The sequence below is a fragment of the Physeter macrocephalus genome, chromosome 1 (genome assembly GCF_002837175.3).
Source record: "Physeter macrocephalus isolate SW-GA chromosome 1, ASM283717v5, whole genome shotgun sequence".
Lineage (NCBI taxonomy): Eukaryota > Metazoa > Chordata > Mammalia > Artiodactyla > Physeteridae > Physeter > Physeter macrocephalus.
In genome coordinates, this window is record NC_041214.2 from 14,896,010 (window position 1) to 14,913,247 (window position 17,238).

Here is a 17,238-nt window from a genome sequence, read left to right on the forward strand (position 1 = left end):
GCCCGCGTACCGCAAAAAAAAAAAAAAAAAAAAAAAAAGAACTGACTGCGAACTGGAGCTCTTCTAAAGAGCCTCCTGCACACACTTCCAGTCGACCGATAAAAGTGTCATCACCTCGGGAGGCAGTCACGCGTTGGCAACAAAGACGAGAGATTTCTACAAAATAAAACAGTCAACAGCAGCTAAGGCACAGGTGTGCTCACACGCAGCCCTCCCAAGTAGAAAGTCAAGGTAGATGCCAGATTGAGACCTAACCCCTTTGCCAGACAACCCCCTTGGCCTGTTCCCTTTCTGGGATCAAGGCCTTACTCGAGGAAGAGTTTTGTGTTAAAGACAGGATGGGGGCTACCCTACTTAGTTGGTATTATTGAAAGGGAAAGATGATGGAAAGTCGAAGTGTTCCGAAACCTGCCCCAAACACTGCAGCCCCTTTACAAGGAGAGATCAGGGCACAAGGTCAGACAGAGAAACGGAGGTGTCTACCCCTTATGGAAAACATCCTGACAGTTTTCATAATTCATGAAGCCTCTCCTCTTTAGTTAGGGGCCTAACTGCAACCTGGATATTTACTAATTGCTAGGCCTCTAAAAAAGTAATCGCTGCTTTCTGTTGTTTTCCCTAAAAGCCAGAGCTGCTTGCAACTTTTTAGTGGGTAGAAAACCCACCTGGGAAGGACAGAAGGGAACTTCAGGACAGTGATGACCCCTGGGGAGGAAGGAAAGAGAAAAGGACTGGAGAGGAGGATGGTTAACTGAATCTGTCTCAAAAAATAGAAGCCTGGGCTTCCCTGGTGGCGCAGTGGTTGGGAGTCCGCCTGCCGACGCAGGGGACGCGGGTTCGCGCCCCGGTCCGGGAGGATCCCACGTGCCGCGGAGCGGCTGGGCCCGGGAGCCGTGGCCGCTGCGCCTGCGCGTCCGGAGCCTGTGCCCCGCGACGGGAGAGGCCACGGCGGTGAGAGGCCCGCGTACCGCAAAAAAAAAGAAAAAAAACAGAAGCCTGAAATAAATATGTTAAAATGTTAACATCTGTTCAAGCTGGTACCTGGATGGCAGGTACCTGGAAATCTATTACACAAACTTAAGTTTTAATTTTTCTACAAGCTTGAAGTACTTTATAATAAAAAAAATTAATATGTTTTAAAAGTGAAACAGAGACACAAAAGGCACAAAGAAAATGCAGGCCGGTGCCCAAGTGATGCAAAGTGGCAAAGTCCAATCATGCTGCTTTGATTAAGTGTAACTGCCACCCACACAATAAATACACACAAGCCTCCTGGGAACCCTCGAATCCAAGATAACACACGCTGCAGTCAGAACCCATTTTTTAGCTTTACGTTTTATCACCGGATAGTCTTCCGGTATCAATCTTGTCAACAAAAAGGTGCATCGGTACATTGATCCTTTGCCAAATAAAACACATGCCCGTATTTGAAGCTGTACTGAAGGATAGGTAGTACTATTTCAGTGTGCATTTGTTAATCTAAATGAAAGCCAAACTCCAGGAGGCATGAATATGGCAGCCCGGTTTTTGGTACTAAAGCTAAGCTGGAGAAGAGTGTAAGTGACACAGAAGTCCACATATTTGTTTAGCACCCAGAGAACACAACAGAACGATTTAGGCCTGTGCTAACAAGCGCAGCTGCTGTCCCAGAGAAGGACCTCAAAGAGTCCACGGTTTTCTTCTTGAGGGTCTTCTCCCAAATGGTCCATACCAACAATGGAATGACAGCCATTTAGAGCCCTCGTGGCCTGTGTGGGCCTTGTCACCAGTCCTTCCAAGTGTCTGCCTTGGTTTATAATACCACAAGACCATCAGGTTAGGGAATAAGGCTACCAGCATGCCGGCTCTGTGGGCAGACGACACCGCCTCACCACTGCGAAACTCACAGAAGCACCACCGAAGCTGCAAACCCTTAGCACAGGAGCCAAGTCTGGTCCGCAGATATTGCTGGGCTCGTCCAACGTTTCTGAAAACTTGAATTAGGATAATACTCGTAAAAGCCTGGCTCTCCGTATTCTCTTTTTTAAATATCAGAAAATACCGTAACACGGGGCTGGTTTGAACTAAGCGTCCGCTGTTCAACCCATACAAGGCCTATGGGCCCCAGTCCCTGCCACGCGCCTTCACCTACACTCACCAGCATCACTTCTAACACCACCTGCTCTGCCCCTGTAGGCATTTTAATCCGTGGCATAACACCAAGGGTGTCGCACCGTGGGGGCACTGGAAATACGTGACTTCTCCTCAGGACAAAATCAGGGGGTGTGAGAGAGACAGGAAGGAAGGGCCTGGTTTCTAGAATTCTGAATTCCAATACAGGGCAGAAGAGGGGAGGAAGAGCCTGAGCCAGAAGTCGCCCATCCTCATTATCAACAGGCACCCCCTTTCCATGGTCAAATTTAGAAGCGCCAACATATACAACTTCTTCACTTATGCTGACGGGTTCCCCGAATGCATGAGATTCCCGACTCTGAACAATGCTCATTTCGGCTTAGGAGGGAATCACTTCTGCTCCCGTGTTGCCAAAGGACTCACAGAGGTGCGCTGGCCTGTTTCTCATGCAACACTCCCACCGCCCAAGCCAGCCACGGGAATTCCTTCCTACTTGGTAATGCAGGAGATGCCCACGAACGCTGTACCCAAAGTCACGTCAAGTAAACTAAGCATCACACTGTGGCACTGTTAAGCCAGGAGGAAAAGAAATTACGGCTGGAAACCAAAGATGTTTGACGCAGAGAGGAGAAATTACTCATCAAGACAAAAAGTAAGTGTCAGATCCTCGCAAACAAAAGATGCACACGGGAAGACAGAACAGAATGCCATCCGCCAACCATTTTCAAGAAAATATAAATGCGTCCCTATCACGTGAAATTTCCAAGGAAGACGTGTAATAAGTTCCCTGTTGTGCGTAGGTACATATGCATATACCATACATATACGCACGTCTATATAGCCGTAATTACGATAAAGCTCAGGATCTATTAAGCTACCACTACATACACATTCTATAAAGAAAACAAGAAAAGATACTGAGTAGGAAGAGTTTCCAGGGTCCATCGTACATCAGTCTTTTATTTTATAAAAACCTGATAAATTTTCCTGATCAGAATTGTCAAAGTTCATGTTCTCACTAGTGCCTGCAGAGTTTCAAGAAATATTTCACAATCTAAAAAGAAGAGGCTTTCTCCTTAGGGTTACAGGATCACTGGTAGAAAAAATTAAAACCACAGCCAGGCATAATGTCCACAACTTGGTCTTCTCACTCCCGCAGATAGAAAAAGAGAAGGTCCACACTCACCGCAGAGAGCTGGCTCCACGTGGACCTCAGTGGCTTATGGCGAATCACAATTTTTTCGTCTGATTTCTGTTCTTTGGGCTCCGACTCCTCATCAGAGTCAATGTCAAGGGCCTTTTCTTTGTAGTTCTGATACAGAACAGCGTTTTCTGCAAGAAAACCAAAGCTTACATGTCACTAATTGCCCCCCCCATCATGATGCTACTTGTTCTAAACAAACATCTGTATTTATACGTATACGATGTTTGGTCTCCGGTTAAACAAGAGACAAATGGATTTTGTCACTCGAGAGTCATTACCAAAAAGTGATTTTCTTACTCACACAGCTCTATCCCCAGTTCATCTGCAGGGGAAGGGGAAGGGCCCACACATGAAATGCCAGCTGAAGCAGAGTTTCCATGTCTCTGTCCACTACCCATGAAGGTCATGTCCCGTTACATCACTCTTTCTTAGGTTAAATTGAATTTACACCCTTTTATTTGTCTATCTATTTAACAAATATTTACTGTACATCCACAATGTGCCAAGGGCTGAGAGTAAATAGAAAATGAAAGACCCTTCCCATGCCCTCATGAGCTAAAAATTTAATGAGAAAAATAGTCAAAAGTCATTCATTCATGTATTCATTCAACTGATATTTAGAAAATGCCTACTAGACGCTAGTGACCGCTAGGCACTGGGGATACAACAACGAACAACAACAGAAAAAGATAAAAATCTCATTCTTTGTGGAGCTGACATCAGAGTGAGGAGAGAAAGACAATAAATGAACAAGTAACTTTTATAATATATCAGATGCTGATAAATATCATGGAGAAAAATAAAACAGGGAAAGGAAGAGCATGTTACAAGGGCTGATAGGTAGATTTTAAACAGGGTGCTTTAGGGAGTCCTCACAGAGGTGACATTTAAGCAAAGATCTAAAAGAAGTGAGAAAGTAAGTCAGCTGTACAGCTGGGGAAAGAACATCCCATCAGCGAGAACAGCAAGTACAAAGGCCCTGGGGCAGGAGTCTGTTTGGTGCATCTGTATGTACAAGGATTAGCAAGGAGGCCTGTGTGGCTGGAATATGGTAAGGGAGGGGAGAAAGTACAGGAGTTGGGGGTTAGGATGAATAGAGGGCAGACTTGTCTAAATGTCATTGAAAGGACTTTGGTTTTTTACTCCAAGTGAGAAGGCAAGTCATTTTAGAGTTGAGGACACAATGATCTTGCACAAATACATACCTACAAACCCAAAGATTTACATACAGGGGCTCTGAGAACAGACTGTCAGCAGGATATGATCTAGTCTGGGGGTCAGAGAGGTGTTAATGAGGAATGTCTTAAGATCTGAAAGCTGAGAAACTACAGAGCTACAGAAAAAAAGCACATGTAAAAGCCCTGAGGCAAGAGGACATATATTACCTTAGAAGAACAAAGGAAGGTCATTCACTGGAGTAGGGTGTCTAGAGGACAAAGGGTGTAAGGTGAGTTTAGGGGGAAGAGCCAGACAGTCCAAAGAAGCAGAGTTTTGCAGGCAATGTTAAAGAACTGGATTTTATCCTGAGTCCAAAAGAACTGAGTTTCTTTCATACTGCAAGGGTTGTATTTTATTCCGATTGCAATGGGAATCCACTAAAAGGAAAAGACTTCATTAGACTGGAAAAGCAAAATATTGGCCGCTGGGCCTACTTAAGGGACGAATTAGGATGCTCCTGAAGTGGTCAGTGAAAGACAACGGAGACTTGGGGGGATGGGCTGGATATGGGGGTCAACTGGATATGGTGGTAAGGATGTTTCCTAGCTCTATAAGTCCCACAATGGAAAAGCAGGAAATGGGAACTCCAGAAGAGATTCACCTTTAGAGGAAAGATTATGAGTTTGGTTTGGGACATACTACTGAGATTGAAATGCTTTTCCCATCTAGTGAAGTCAGAAAATATCTGCCTCATCTCTCAGCAACTACTGCATATTCCATATGCACCATCACTAAAGTAATACTGGAATCTATGCAAGATTTTACTGTTCTCTGATTGTTATGAATATGTAAAGCAGATCATGAGGGTCTAGACTGAGTTCCCCCTACCTCTGCGGTGTCCTTTAAGGTACTTAGTGTGTGGCACCAAATATATGCACACGTTGTTGATATACATTCATTCATTCTCACAACAACGTGGGCAATAGTATTATTGGCTTCTTTTTACCCAGGATGAGACTGAGGCTCAGTGAGGTTAAGAGGCTTGTTCACTGTCACTCAACTGATGAGTAGAAGCAGGATAGGAACTCAGGCCCCTGGTTCCAACATCACAGGCTCTCACCACTTAACCACTCAGTTTCCTGACTTACATTCCTGTTAGTCATTAACTGTAAGGCTCCTGCATCCCTCATGTACACATATGTGAAAAAGAATTTCTAGGTCATCACATCTGAGAAGAGAGGAGAGGGTGCACAGAAACAGTTATAATAAAAAAAATTAATATGTTTTAAAAGTGAAACAGAGACACAAAAGGCACAAAGAAAATGCAGGCCGGTGCCCAAGTGATGCAAAGTGGCAAAGTCCAATCATGCTGCTTTGATTAAGTGTAACTGCCACCCACACAATAAATACACACAAGCCTCCTGGGAACACTCGAATCCAAGATAACACACGCTGCAGTCAGAACCCATTTTTTAGCTTTACGTTTTATCACCGGATAGTCTTCCGGTATCAATCTTGTCAACAAAAAGGTGCATCGGTACATTGATCCTTTGCCAAATAAAACACATGCCCGTATTTGAAGCTGTACTGAAGGATAGGTAGTACTATTTCAGTGTGCATTTGTTAATCTAAATGAAAGCCAAACTCCAGGAGGCATGAATATGGCAGCCCGGTTTTTGGTACTAAAGCTAAGCTGGAGAAGAGTGTAAGTGACACAGAAGTCCACATATTTGTTTAGCACCCAGAGAACACAACAGAACGATTTAGGCCTGTGCTAACAAGCGCAGCTGCTGTCCCAGAGAAGGACCTCAAAGAGTCCACGGTTTTCTTCTTGAGGGTCTTCTCCCAAATGGTCCATACCAACAATGGAATGACAGCCATTTAGAGCCCTCGTGGCCTGTGTGGGCCTTGTCACCAGTCCTTCCAAGTGTCTGCCTTGGTTTATAATACCACAAGACCATCAGGTTAGGGAATAAGGCTACCAGCATGCCGGCTCTGTGGGCAGACGACACCGCCTCACCACTGCGAAACTCACAGAAGCACCACCGAAGCTGCAAACCCTTAGCACAGGAGCCAAGTCTGGTCCGCAGATATTGCTGGGCTCGTCCAACGTTTCTGAAAACTTGAATTAGGATAATACTCGTAAAAGCCTGGCTCTCCGTATTCTCTTTTTTAAATATCAGAAAATACCGTAACACGGGGCTGGTTTGAACTAAGCGTCCGCTGTTCAACCCATACAAGGCCTATGGGCCCCAGTCCCTGCCACGCGCCTTCACCTACACTCACCAGCATCACTTCTAACACCACCTGCTCTGCCCCTGTAGGCATTTTAATCCGTGGCATAACACCAAGGGTGTCGCACCGTGGGGGCACTGGAAATACGTGACTTCTCCTCAGGACAAAATCAGGGGGTGTGAGAGAGACAGGAAGGAAGGGCCTGGTTTCTAGAATTCTGAATTCCAATACAGGGCAGAAGAGGGGAGGAAGAGCCTGAGCCAGAAGTCGCCCATCCTCATTATCAACAGGCACCCCCTTTCCATGGTCAAATTTAGAAGCGCCAACATATACAACTTCTTCACTTATGCTGACGGGTTCCCCGAATGCATGAGATTCCCGACTCTGAACAATGCTCATTTCGGCTTAGGAGGGAATCACTTCTGCTCCCGTGTTGCCAAAGGACTCACAGAGGTGCGCTGGCCTGTTTCTCATGCAACACTCCCACCGCCCAAGCCAGCCACGGGAATTCCTTCCTACTTGGTAATGCAGGAGATGCCCACGAACGCTGTACCCAAAGTCACGTCAAGTAAACTAAGCATCACACTGTGGCACTGTTAAGCCAGGAGGAAAAGAAATTACGGCTGGAAACCAAAGATGTTTGACGCAGAGAGGAGAAATTACTCATCAAGACAAAAAGTAAGTGTCAGATCCTCGCAAACAAAAGATGCACACGGGAAGACAGAACAGAATGCCATCCGCCAACCATTTTCAAGAAAATATAAATGCGTCCCTATCACGTGAAATTTCCAAGGAAGACGTGTAATAAGTTCCCTGTTGTGCGTAGGTACATATGCATATACCATACATATACGCACGTCTATATAGCCGTAATTACGATAAAGCTCAGGATCTATTAAGCTACCACTACATACACATTCTATAAAGAAAACAAGAAAAGATACTGAGTAGGAAGAGTTTCCAGGGTCCATCGTACATCAGTCTTTTATTTTATAAAAACCTGATAAATTTTCCTGATCAGAATTGTCAAAGTTCATGTTCTCACTAGTGCCTGCAGAGTTTCAAGAAATATTTCACAATCTAAAAAGAAGAGGCTTTCTCCTTAGGGTTACAGGATCACTGGTAGAAAAAATTAAAACCACAGCCAGGCATAATGTCCACAACTTGGTCTTCTCACTCCCGCAGATAGAAAAAGAGAAGGTCCACACTCACCGCAGAGAGCTGGCTCCACGTGGACCTCAGTGGCTTATGGCGAATCACAATTTTTTCGTCTGATTTCTGTTCTTTGGGCTCCGACTCCTCATCAGAGTCAATGTCAAGGGCCTTTTCTTTGTAGTTCTGATACAGAACAGCGTTTTCTGCAAGAAAACCAAAGCTTACATGTCACTAATTGCCCCCCCCATCATGATGCTACTTGTTCTAAACAAACATCTGTATTTATACGTATACGATGTTTGGTCTCTGGTTAAACAAGAGACAAATGGATTTTGTCACTCGAGAGTCATTACCAAAAAGTGATTTTCTTACTCACACAGCTCTATCCCCAGTTCATCTGCAGGGGAAGGGGAAGGGCCCACACATGAAATGCCAGCTGAAGCAGAGTTTCCATGTCTCTGTCCACTACCCATGAAGGTCATGTCCCGTTACATCACTCTTTCTTAGGTTAAATTGAATTTACACCCTTTTATTTGTCTATCTATTTAACACATATTTACTGTACATCCACAATGTGCCAAGGGCTGAGAGTAAATAGAAAATGAAAGACCCTTCCCATGCCCTCATGAGCTAAAAATTTAATGAGAAAAATAGTCAAAAGTCATTCATTCATGTATTCATTCAACTGATATTTAGAAAATGCCTACTAGACGCTAGTGACCGCTAGGCACTGGGGATACAACAACGAACAACAACAGAAAAAGATAAAAATCTCATTCTTTGTGGAGCTGACATCAGAGTGAGGAGAGAAAGACAATAAATGAACAAGTAACTTTTATAATATATCAGATGCTGATAAATATCATGGAGAAAAATAAAACAGGGAAAGGAAGAGCATGTTACAAGGGCTGATAGGTAGATTTTAAACAGGGTGGTTTAGGGAGTCCTCACAGAGGTGACATTTAAGCAAAGATCTAAAAGAAGTGAGAAAGTAAGCCAGCTGTACAGCTGGGGAAAGAACATCCCATCAGAGAGAACAGCAAGTACAAAGGCCCTGGGGCAGGAGTCTGTTTGGTGCATCTATATGTACAAGGATTAGCAAGGAGGCCTGTGTGGCTGGAATATGGTAAGGGAGGGGAGAAAGTACAGGAGTTGGGGGTTAGGATGAATAGAGGGCAGACTTGTCTAAATGTCATTGAAAGGACTTTGGTTTTTTACTCCAAGTGAGAAGGCAAGTCATTTTAGAGTTGAGGACACAATGATCTTGCACAAATACATACCTACAAACCCAAAGATTTACATACAGGGGCTCTGAGAACAGACTGTCAGCAGGATATGATCTAGTCTGGGGGTCAGAGAGGTGTTAATGAGGAATGTCTTAAGATCTGAAAGCTGAGAAACTACAGAGCTACAGAAAAAAAGCACATGTAAAAGCCCTGAGGCAAGAGGACATATATTACCTTAGAAGAACAAAGGAAGGTCATTCACTGGAGTAGGGTGTCTAGAGGACAAAGGGTGTAAGGTGAGTTTAGGGGGAAGAGCCAGACAGTCCAAAGAAGCAGAGTTTTGCAGGCAATGTTAAAGAACTGGATTTTATCCTGAGTCCAAAAGAACTGAGTTTCTTTCATACTGCAAGGGTTGTATTTTATTCCGATTGCAATGGGAATCCACTAAAAGGAAAAGACTTCATTAGACTGGAAAAGCAAAATATTGGCCGCTGGGTCTACTTAAGGGACGAATTAGGATGCTCCTGAAGTGGTCAGTGAAAGACAACGGAGACTTGGGGGGATGGGCTGGATATGGGGGTCAACTGGATATGGTGGTAAGGATGTTTCCTAGCTCTATAAGTCCCACAATGGAAAAGCAGGAAATGGGAACTCCAGAAGAGATTCACCTTTAGAGGAAAGATTATGAGTTTGGTTTGGGACATACTACTGAGATTGAAATGCTTTTCCCATCTAGTGAAGTCAGAAAATATCTGCCTCATCTCTCAGCAACTACTGCATATTCCATATGCACCATCACTAAAGTAATACTGGAATCTATGCAAGATTTTACTGTTCTCTGATTGTTATGAATATGTAAAGCAGATCATGAGGGTCTAGACTGAGTTCCCCCTACCTCTGCGGTGTCCTTTAAGGTACTTAGTGTGTGGCACCAAATATATGCACACGTTGTTGATATACATTCATTCATTCTCACAACAACGTGGGCAATAGTATTATTGGCTTCTTTTTACCCAGGATGAGACTGAGGCTCAGTGAGGTTAAGAGGCTTGTTCACTGTCACTCAACTGATGAGTAGAAGCAGGATAGGAACTCAGGCCCCTGGTTCCAACATCACAGGCTCTCACCACTTAACCACTCAGTTTCCTGACTTACATTCCTGTTAGTCATTAACTGTAAGGCTCCTGCATCCCTCATGTACACATATGTGAAAAAGAATTTCTAGGTCATCACATCTGAGAAGAGAGGAGAGGGTGCACAGAAACAGCTCCTTGTAAACGGAAACAACATAAAGCTAGTTAGAATGAAGGCCTGTCCTCGGACTTCAAAAAAGTTCGACATTTTTAACCCTTTGAGGCAAAGGTCTCCAAACCACTATCAAATTCCAGAAGATGCAAAGCATCTCTCAAAATTGATATTAGGTAGATGCTCTGTTCACTGCACAGTCATAACGGGGTATAAGAGGAAGCAAACTGGACTAAGAACCAGATCTCTGTCCTAATCCTGGCTGTGTGAAAGTGGACAAGGTACTATAAACTCTCCGAGCTTCCAGGTTCCTCAATTATAAAATCTGAATTTATCTCAGCCAGCTAAAGTACTGTATCTGGGTTTCTTCCTCATAGAGAACAGTTTTCTAAGATTGGTACAGTAAATACACTTTTATAAACTGGTCATGTTTAAATGATCTAATGAGAACTGATTTTTATAAGAATTCTATAGGGAGGGCTTCCTTGGTGGCGCAGTGGTTGAGAGTCCGCCTGCCGATGCAGGGGACGCGGGTTCGTGCCCCGGTCCGGGAGGATCCCACATGCCGCGGAGCGGCTGGGCCCCTGAGCCACGGCCGCTGAGCCTGCGCGTCCGGAGCCTGTGCTCCGCAACGGGAGAGGCCACGACGGTGAGAGGCCCGCATGCCGAAAAAAAAAAAAAAAAAAAAAAAATTAAAAACATTAAGTCAATTAAATGATCTAATGAGAACTGATTTTTATAAGAATTCTATAGGGAGGGCTTCCTTGGTGGCGCAGTGGTTGAGAGTCCGCCTGCCGATGCAGGGGACGCGGGTTCGTGCCCCGGTCCGGGAGGATCCCACATGCCGCGGAGCGGCTGGGCCCCCTGAGCCACGGCCGCTGAGCCTGCGCGTCCGGAGCCTGTGCTCCGCAACGGGAGAGGCCACGACGGTGAGAGGCCCACATGCCGAAAAAAAAAAAAAAAAAAAAAAAAAAAAATTAAAAACATTAAGTCACAGGAAATGTGACTTAAGATCTAAATGCCAAACTTAATTTTTAACTAAAGGGCTAGAGCTTGCCGTTACTCTTTCTCCACTTTTTGAGGGAGGTGGGGATGGAGTCAGAGTAGAGAAAAATTAAAAATCCCAGAACATTGGTCTGACAAAGTCATCTGTTTACAAAGAATGCCATTAATTTTACTCACTGCTGGTGAATTTAGCTTAGTGCAGAGCTTTGTGCTGTATAATGTGTGAAGAAGGTGTACATTTTTCTCATCTTGTGTTTTTGTAACTTCAGTTGGATTTCAACTTATAATTGATATTCCACATCGAAACAGCAATAAAAGTCTGGAAAATCATATGCTTACCTTCCCCATCAAATGTTCCTTGTCCTTTCAGCATTTTTTTCTAAGAAACAAGAAAAGCAAAAAGAGGAAAAGCAAAGCAAACTATGTATGAATGAGCCAAACAGAAAATACAGCTATTTTAAGAAAAAGTATTTTTTTTGTTGTTACATTCATTAGATTTCCAAAGGCATACAGCAGATGATCCCTGGAGTAGTTCACTCATATGACTACTACAACTCACTAAAAAGGTGAAATGAAATGTACAATATCCCCCATGCTCTGTCAATACAGCTTGAGAATCCTCAAACGACCAGTAGTCCAGCTTATTTCATTACTCATGATTCACCATCACTGTTAAATTGAACTTTGCTATACTTGCAGAGTTGGAGGGGAAAAAAAAACACCCACATAAAATGTTATGGAACTTCTTTAAGGCCATGGGATCTAAAATAAAAGTCTTGCTTGTGTATTACACATGTGACATTTATATAGACTCTCTGATTAATCAAGAAAAGATGTGGCTGCCAAAATGAATTCCTGCCCGATTGCTGAGATCTGTCTTGCGTCTGGAGAAGACAGCACATGCACACTCCAAAATCTCCTTCCCTAGTTTTCCCTATTTCTTTATGTCATATTTAGTAATATTTTAATGAGCACAGCTCCTAGGCCTTTATCTGGGAGCAACACCACACCATCCACTGGAACCTGAAGTTTTCAGCCACCAACTTGTTAAATGCACTCAAGGATGAAGTGGGCACAAAATGGGAATAAGAGACAACCACAGGCAGTGGGGAGAGAAACCAGAAACAGCAAAGGCGACAAACTATGCCTTTTGTGATCTGGCCACTGACTTGTAAAATTCACATTTTACCTGAATGGTATTTAGTATGTGATCACCCCTGAAAAAAATAATTCAGTAATTAAATCATCAGTGGAAGTAATTAAAATAATTAACAGGCTCAAGGGAAAGCAGTTTTCCTGTATCAGCTGTGATGAATCAGCAGCGAATGACTGACATTTCTAAACAAGCACCAGACAGCGCAACCACATAATCAAGAGTGCAGATCCACGCCTGCCCACCATCCCCTTTTCAGCTACCTGTATTAACACTGTTCGGGGAATCACTCAGCCAATACTTAATTTTCTGTGTTTTTTTTCCCCATTTGTCCCCCACTTTTTGCCCGAACTTAGAAAATTAAAACAATGAGAGTTTCAGTTCCTCCCATGAAGCTGTATTAACATGGGCTGTGCCTGCCAGCAACAGAATTGGCAAGAGATAAATGTGCACGGGTCTGATCGACAAACAAGAGAATTTAAAAATAACAATAACCTCTCGTTTCCTCTGTGCCCCTCCTCTCCACCCCCATCACCTTCACTTGTGGCTTGGTGAACGCCTAACCTGCGACACTCCTACCCATTCTTACCTTAATCCTTCCCAGGCTGGAAAACTTCTCCTTGTCTTCCATCACTGCTTTCAGAATAGGCTGGGACATTCTGTTTTTCTTCTTCGAGGTGGTAGGACTGTCAAAGTCCACGCCACTGACCACCGCCCTGCGATAGGACGTGGACCTCAAGCCTCTCCGCAGAGACCCCGGGCTGTCCAAGTCGTTCTCCGCCTCGCCCTCGTCCTCTGCGGGGCCCAGGGGCGCTCCAAGGCCCTCCACCATGCTGCGCACCTTGAGCAGTCTCTTGTGGGGCTCCACATTCTGACTGTTGGATTTACTTATTTTAATTTCCGAGGCCAGGCTCTTCGGAATGATCTGCTGTTTCCCCACTTTGAGGGCGGCGGGGCTGTTTGTGCTCAAAACCACTGAAGGATTCTCCAGGAGCTCGTTCTCCTGTGAGGGAAGCCTTTGGAGGGGGAGTTTTTGCTCCAAAGACCTTTTGTGCGGCGCGGGAGAGAGTCTCGAAGGTCCCCGCTCAGGGTCCTTCGCCATCTGGCCGGACAGCGAACGGACGCCTGGGGAGGCGGTATTAGGGGTAAGCGCATTTGCAGCAGGCGAAAGCAGGGGGCTGGCGGGGAATCCGGCCCTGTCCCCCTCGGGGCTGCAGGGGGCAGGCGCACGAGAAGTCCGCGGGCGGTGCAGCGGCTGCTGCACGAGCGAAGTCGCCGTGCCGTTCGCTGGGCGTTTGGGGCAGCCGCCCGACGCCGCCCCGGGTTCCTGGGGTGACTTGGGCCGTGGAAGCCGAGGAGAAACAGCCCTGTACTCCGGGGAGACGGTCCTCCCATTGGTCACCAACCTCCGATGGGCGCACAGAAGCAGGGGGCTCCTCTGGACCGTCCTGCCGTCGGAGGCGCTGGGCACCTGGGCCGGAGTCTGCGCCGCGGGGAGCATCCCTCGGTCCTCCACCGGGAAATCCGTGATCAGCAACCCGCCGGGGCTCTGGTAGGACTGCGGCCTCGGCTTGCTCCGGCCCAGCAGCTGGGGCTGAGGGGTTGAACGCCTCCGCCACAAAGGGGTTAAGCTGTTGCCGGAAAAATCTACTTCGGTCTTGCCGTCCATAGCAGAGCCTCGGGCGTCAGCCCCGCGGGGGGCACAGCACCCAGTGAGTCTTGCCTAAAGAGGAAAGAAGTCATGGAACTTTGCCGCCGGACAACCAGGAACGCCTTGCAGACACGCGCGCTCTGAGCCCGGGGATCACCCGGCTGCCGCGCGGGACACAACTGCACGTCAATTACCCGCCCTTTCTGGGGCAAAAACTGCGCCCACCGCGCCGAGCAGTCCAGTACAGATATCTGGGCTGTGCCCAGGCGGATTAATCCAATCACCTCCGCGTCTTTCCCGCGCCCAAAGACCACCCGCACGGAAAGAGACAGCCACCAATTCGCCGGGTGCAAACTGATGCACAAGAAACTTGGGGCGAGTTCAGCTTTCTCGGGAAACTCGCCGCGGGACGCTCCCCTCCTCCGCCAGCCAGCCGCCCGCCCCCGTCGTTGGTCCCCTAGCGCTCCAGCTGCCCGTCTCCCAGGCGGATTTACCTTAAGGGCTTTGCAGAGCCCAAGGCCGAAGAGCACCCACCGCCCCGTGGGTGGCCCGGCTCCCAGACCGAATCGCGGCGGCAGGAGCTCTGGCGAGCTCTGCAGGCGACCAGGCGTCGGCTCCGCCCCTAAGCTTGACCCCGCCCACAGCCTTGGCCACGCCCGGGCCCGCCTCAGTCGCAGCCAGCCTGGAGCCGCTGCCCTCCTGCCCCGGTCTCTCGTTAAAAAAACGCACAAGCGCACCTGGGCTGGGGGCCGAGCTCCCGGGTTCCGGGCCGCGAGATGCGGGAAGGGGGCGGCGTGGGAGCTTCGAGCGCGCAGGTCCGTTGCCTGGAGCACAGCGTGGGAACGAGCGTGGGAGCCCTGCTAGGATGTAATTTACGAAGCCCTGGGCCCCCGGGGATCTCCCCGGTAGAAACCCGGAATGCGGAGCAGAGTAGGGTCTGTGAAATGCGTGAGCTGGAGCGCGTAGCTCTGAACGCAGAAAGCCAGACGCCTCTCAGCATTCGGGTTGTCTTAAAACCCAAATCCGATGCCTTGCTCCCCTGCTTAAAATATCTTACAGACTGATAAGTTTTCTTGTTTGTGCCTGGAGTATTTCCGGAGGTATACTTACAGCCAGCTCGGGGGAGGGGAAACTGGGTACCTAGGAAACCGGAGGGAGGGAGTGTTTTCATTCAATAATCTTTGGATCTTGTATACTTTGGATTGCGAATGTTACCTATTAAAAGTAAACGCAATTTAAATTACCAAAAAAAAGCGTATTGGTTTCTAAGCATACACAGAATAAAATTCAAAATCCTCTCCATAGCTTATGAGGCCCTACAGGAAGTGCTTACGTCTGTAGCCTAGTCTTTTCCCGCAACACTTGTTCCTTCACTGTTTTTAGGCCACACCCAAAGTTTGACAGCCTCAGAATCTTCCCTTTTGTTCCTCCTTGACCTTCTGACCTGTCACTCCATCAGAGAGGCCTTCCCTCTTGAAACAGATTATGGTTTATTTATTTTCCCAGCCACCTGTTCTTTTCCTTTTCTCCACTTGCCACAATACGCAAATATATTTAATCATATATTCATGTTTATGTTTATCGGTTTTATCTTCTTTTGACTGAAAGCTGCAAGAGGGCAGGGGCCATGTTTCTTTATTCCCCCCTCTGTATTCCAGGCACATAGAGGGCACTTAACAAATATTTGCTGAATGAACGAATGAATGAATGAGAGGAGTGATGTGAAGACAATGGCCAACTGCCTCAGAGTGCTCCGTTGCCAAGTAGTAGAAAGTTGGTTGTGTCCTGGACAAGCTCCAGCTATGTGAGAAGAATAAGGCAAAGCTGAGAAGACAGGTGATTTTTAGACCATAAGATCTGTATAATTAATTCTATTAGCAAGACATATGGGCTGTTCTCCAAGTTCTCTTTTTTGGCATTCACGCATCCAGTAAGGATGTATCGAGCACCCACTGAGTGCCCCTGTTTGCCCTGGACAGGTTGAATGTGATGGCCAGAAATATGAAGAGGCAATCTCTGGGTGGTGGTGAGATGAAGCCTGATGTTTTTCATGCTTATTTATACTTTGCTATACTTTCCAAATACTGTACATTAAATATATGTTACTTTGATCTGAGATATTTTGTAGACTAGAAGAAGTGGCATCAAAACATTTATAAGAAATTTTTCTATAAAAAGAAATTTACCAAATATTTTGGTTGGAAGAAATATGGCTGCTTACATACTTATACCTACCCACTTTTTAATATAGGACATTTTCTATACTAACCCATATTACTTTTATATTGGAAAAATATAATACATTTAATTTTAAAAGTGCTTAGCGAATGACAAATGAAATGTCACCTAATTCAGAATGCAATTTGTGACTTACGTTAAGAAGTTGTTCATGGTGATGTGAGAAGCTAGCTTCTCTTCAAATTATGTTGGTTCTGCAAACAAGCCTAACTGATAATTGTGAAGAAATCTCAGGATCCCCCTACCTCATTCCTAAGCAACAACATAATACCCACCAAAACCAGAACAACGACAAAACACCAAGCTCTGTTCCTTCACTAACGGAAGGTTGGAAATTCACAGATCTACTGCCCATTTTAGCCTCCATTCCATTTACCACATCTATTCAAACCTAGGACATCTTTGATTGTACGTACCACCGAGAAAGAAAAAGAGCTGTCAATCAAACTATGACACAATGTGTTGTCACATAGGATCTTTTTAATACTTACTGAAACAGTGCTTTTAGACTTAGATATAAATTTTTCAGTAATGTGCATATTTAGAAAAGGAAAATATAAGCAAAATAAATTGATTAAAGTATTTCTACAAATTCTGTACACAGAGTCTAATTCTCCTGAATCCCTTTTCACACAGAGCATCAATAAGTGTGTTTTTCCACACAATATCATTGATAGTATAGCATTTCTTAAAAGGATGTCCTAGCCTTGTCTCTGAGATTTGCTTCCTATCCAGACACTCATTCTTCAAGTTTGATGCTGGCATAATCCTATTTGACTAAAAGCATAGTTTTCTTGTTCAACTGAATTATGTGTCACTACAACCTATGTAGCCTCTCTACTAATGGCCAGAAGGA

At 45.6% G+C, this 17,238-nt stretch overlaps 1 protein-coding gene across 1 annotated transcript in view; it reads right to left on the reverse strand.

The window, feature by feature from the left end:
- Window positions 1-14,756, reverse strand: part of ARHGEF26 (Rho guanine nucleotide exchange factor 26) — a 143,692-nt gene extending 128,936 nt beyond the window's left edge. Inside the window, exons 1-4 of the mRNA XM_024131870.3 lie at window positions 14,639-14,756; window positions 13,083-14,216; window positions 11,680-11,719; window positions 7,922-8,067 (exon numbers count right to left, since the gene is read on the reverse strand). Coding sequence (XP_023987638.1) covers window positions 7,922-8,067; window positions 11,680-11,719; window positions 13,083-14,162 — 1,266 coding nt within the window. The 5' untranslated portion in view covers window positions 14,163-14,216; window positions 14,639-14,756. The remainder of the gene's footprint in view (window positions 1-7,921; window positions 8,068-11,679; window positions 11,720-13,082; window positions 14,217-14,638) is intronic.
- Between the last annotated feature and the right edge of the window lie 2,482 nt (window positions 14,757-17,238).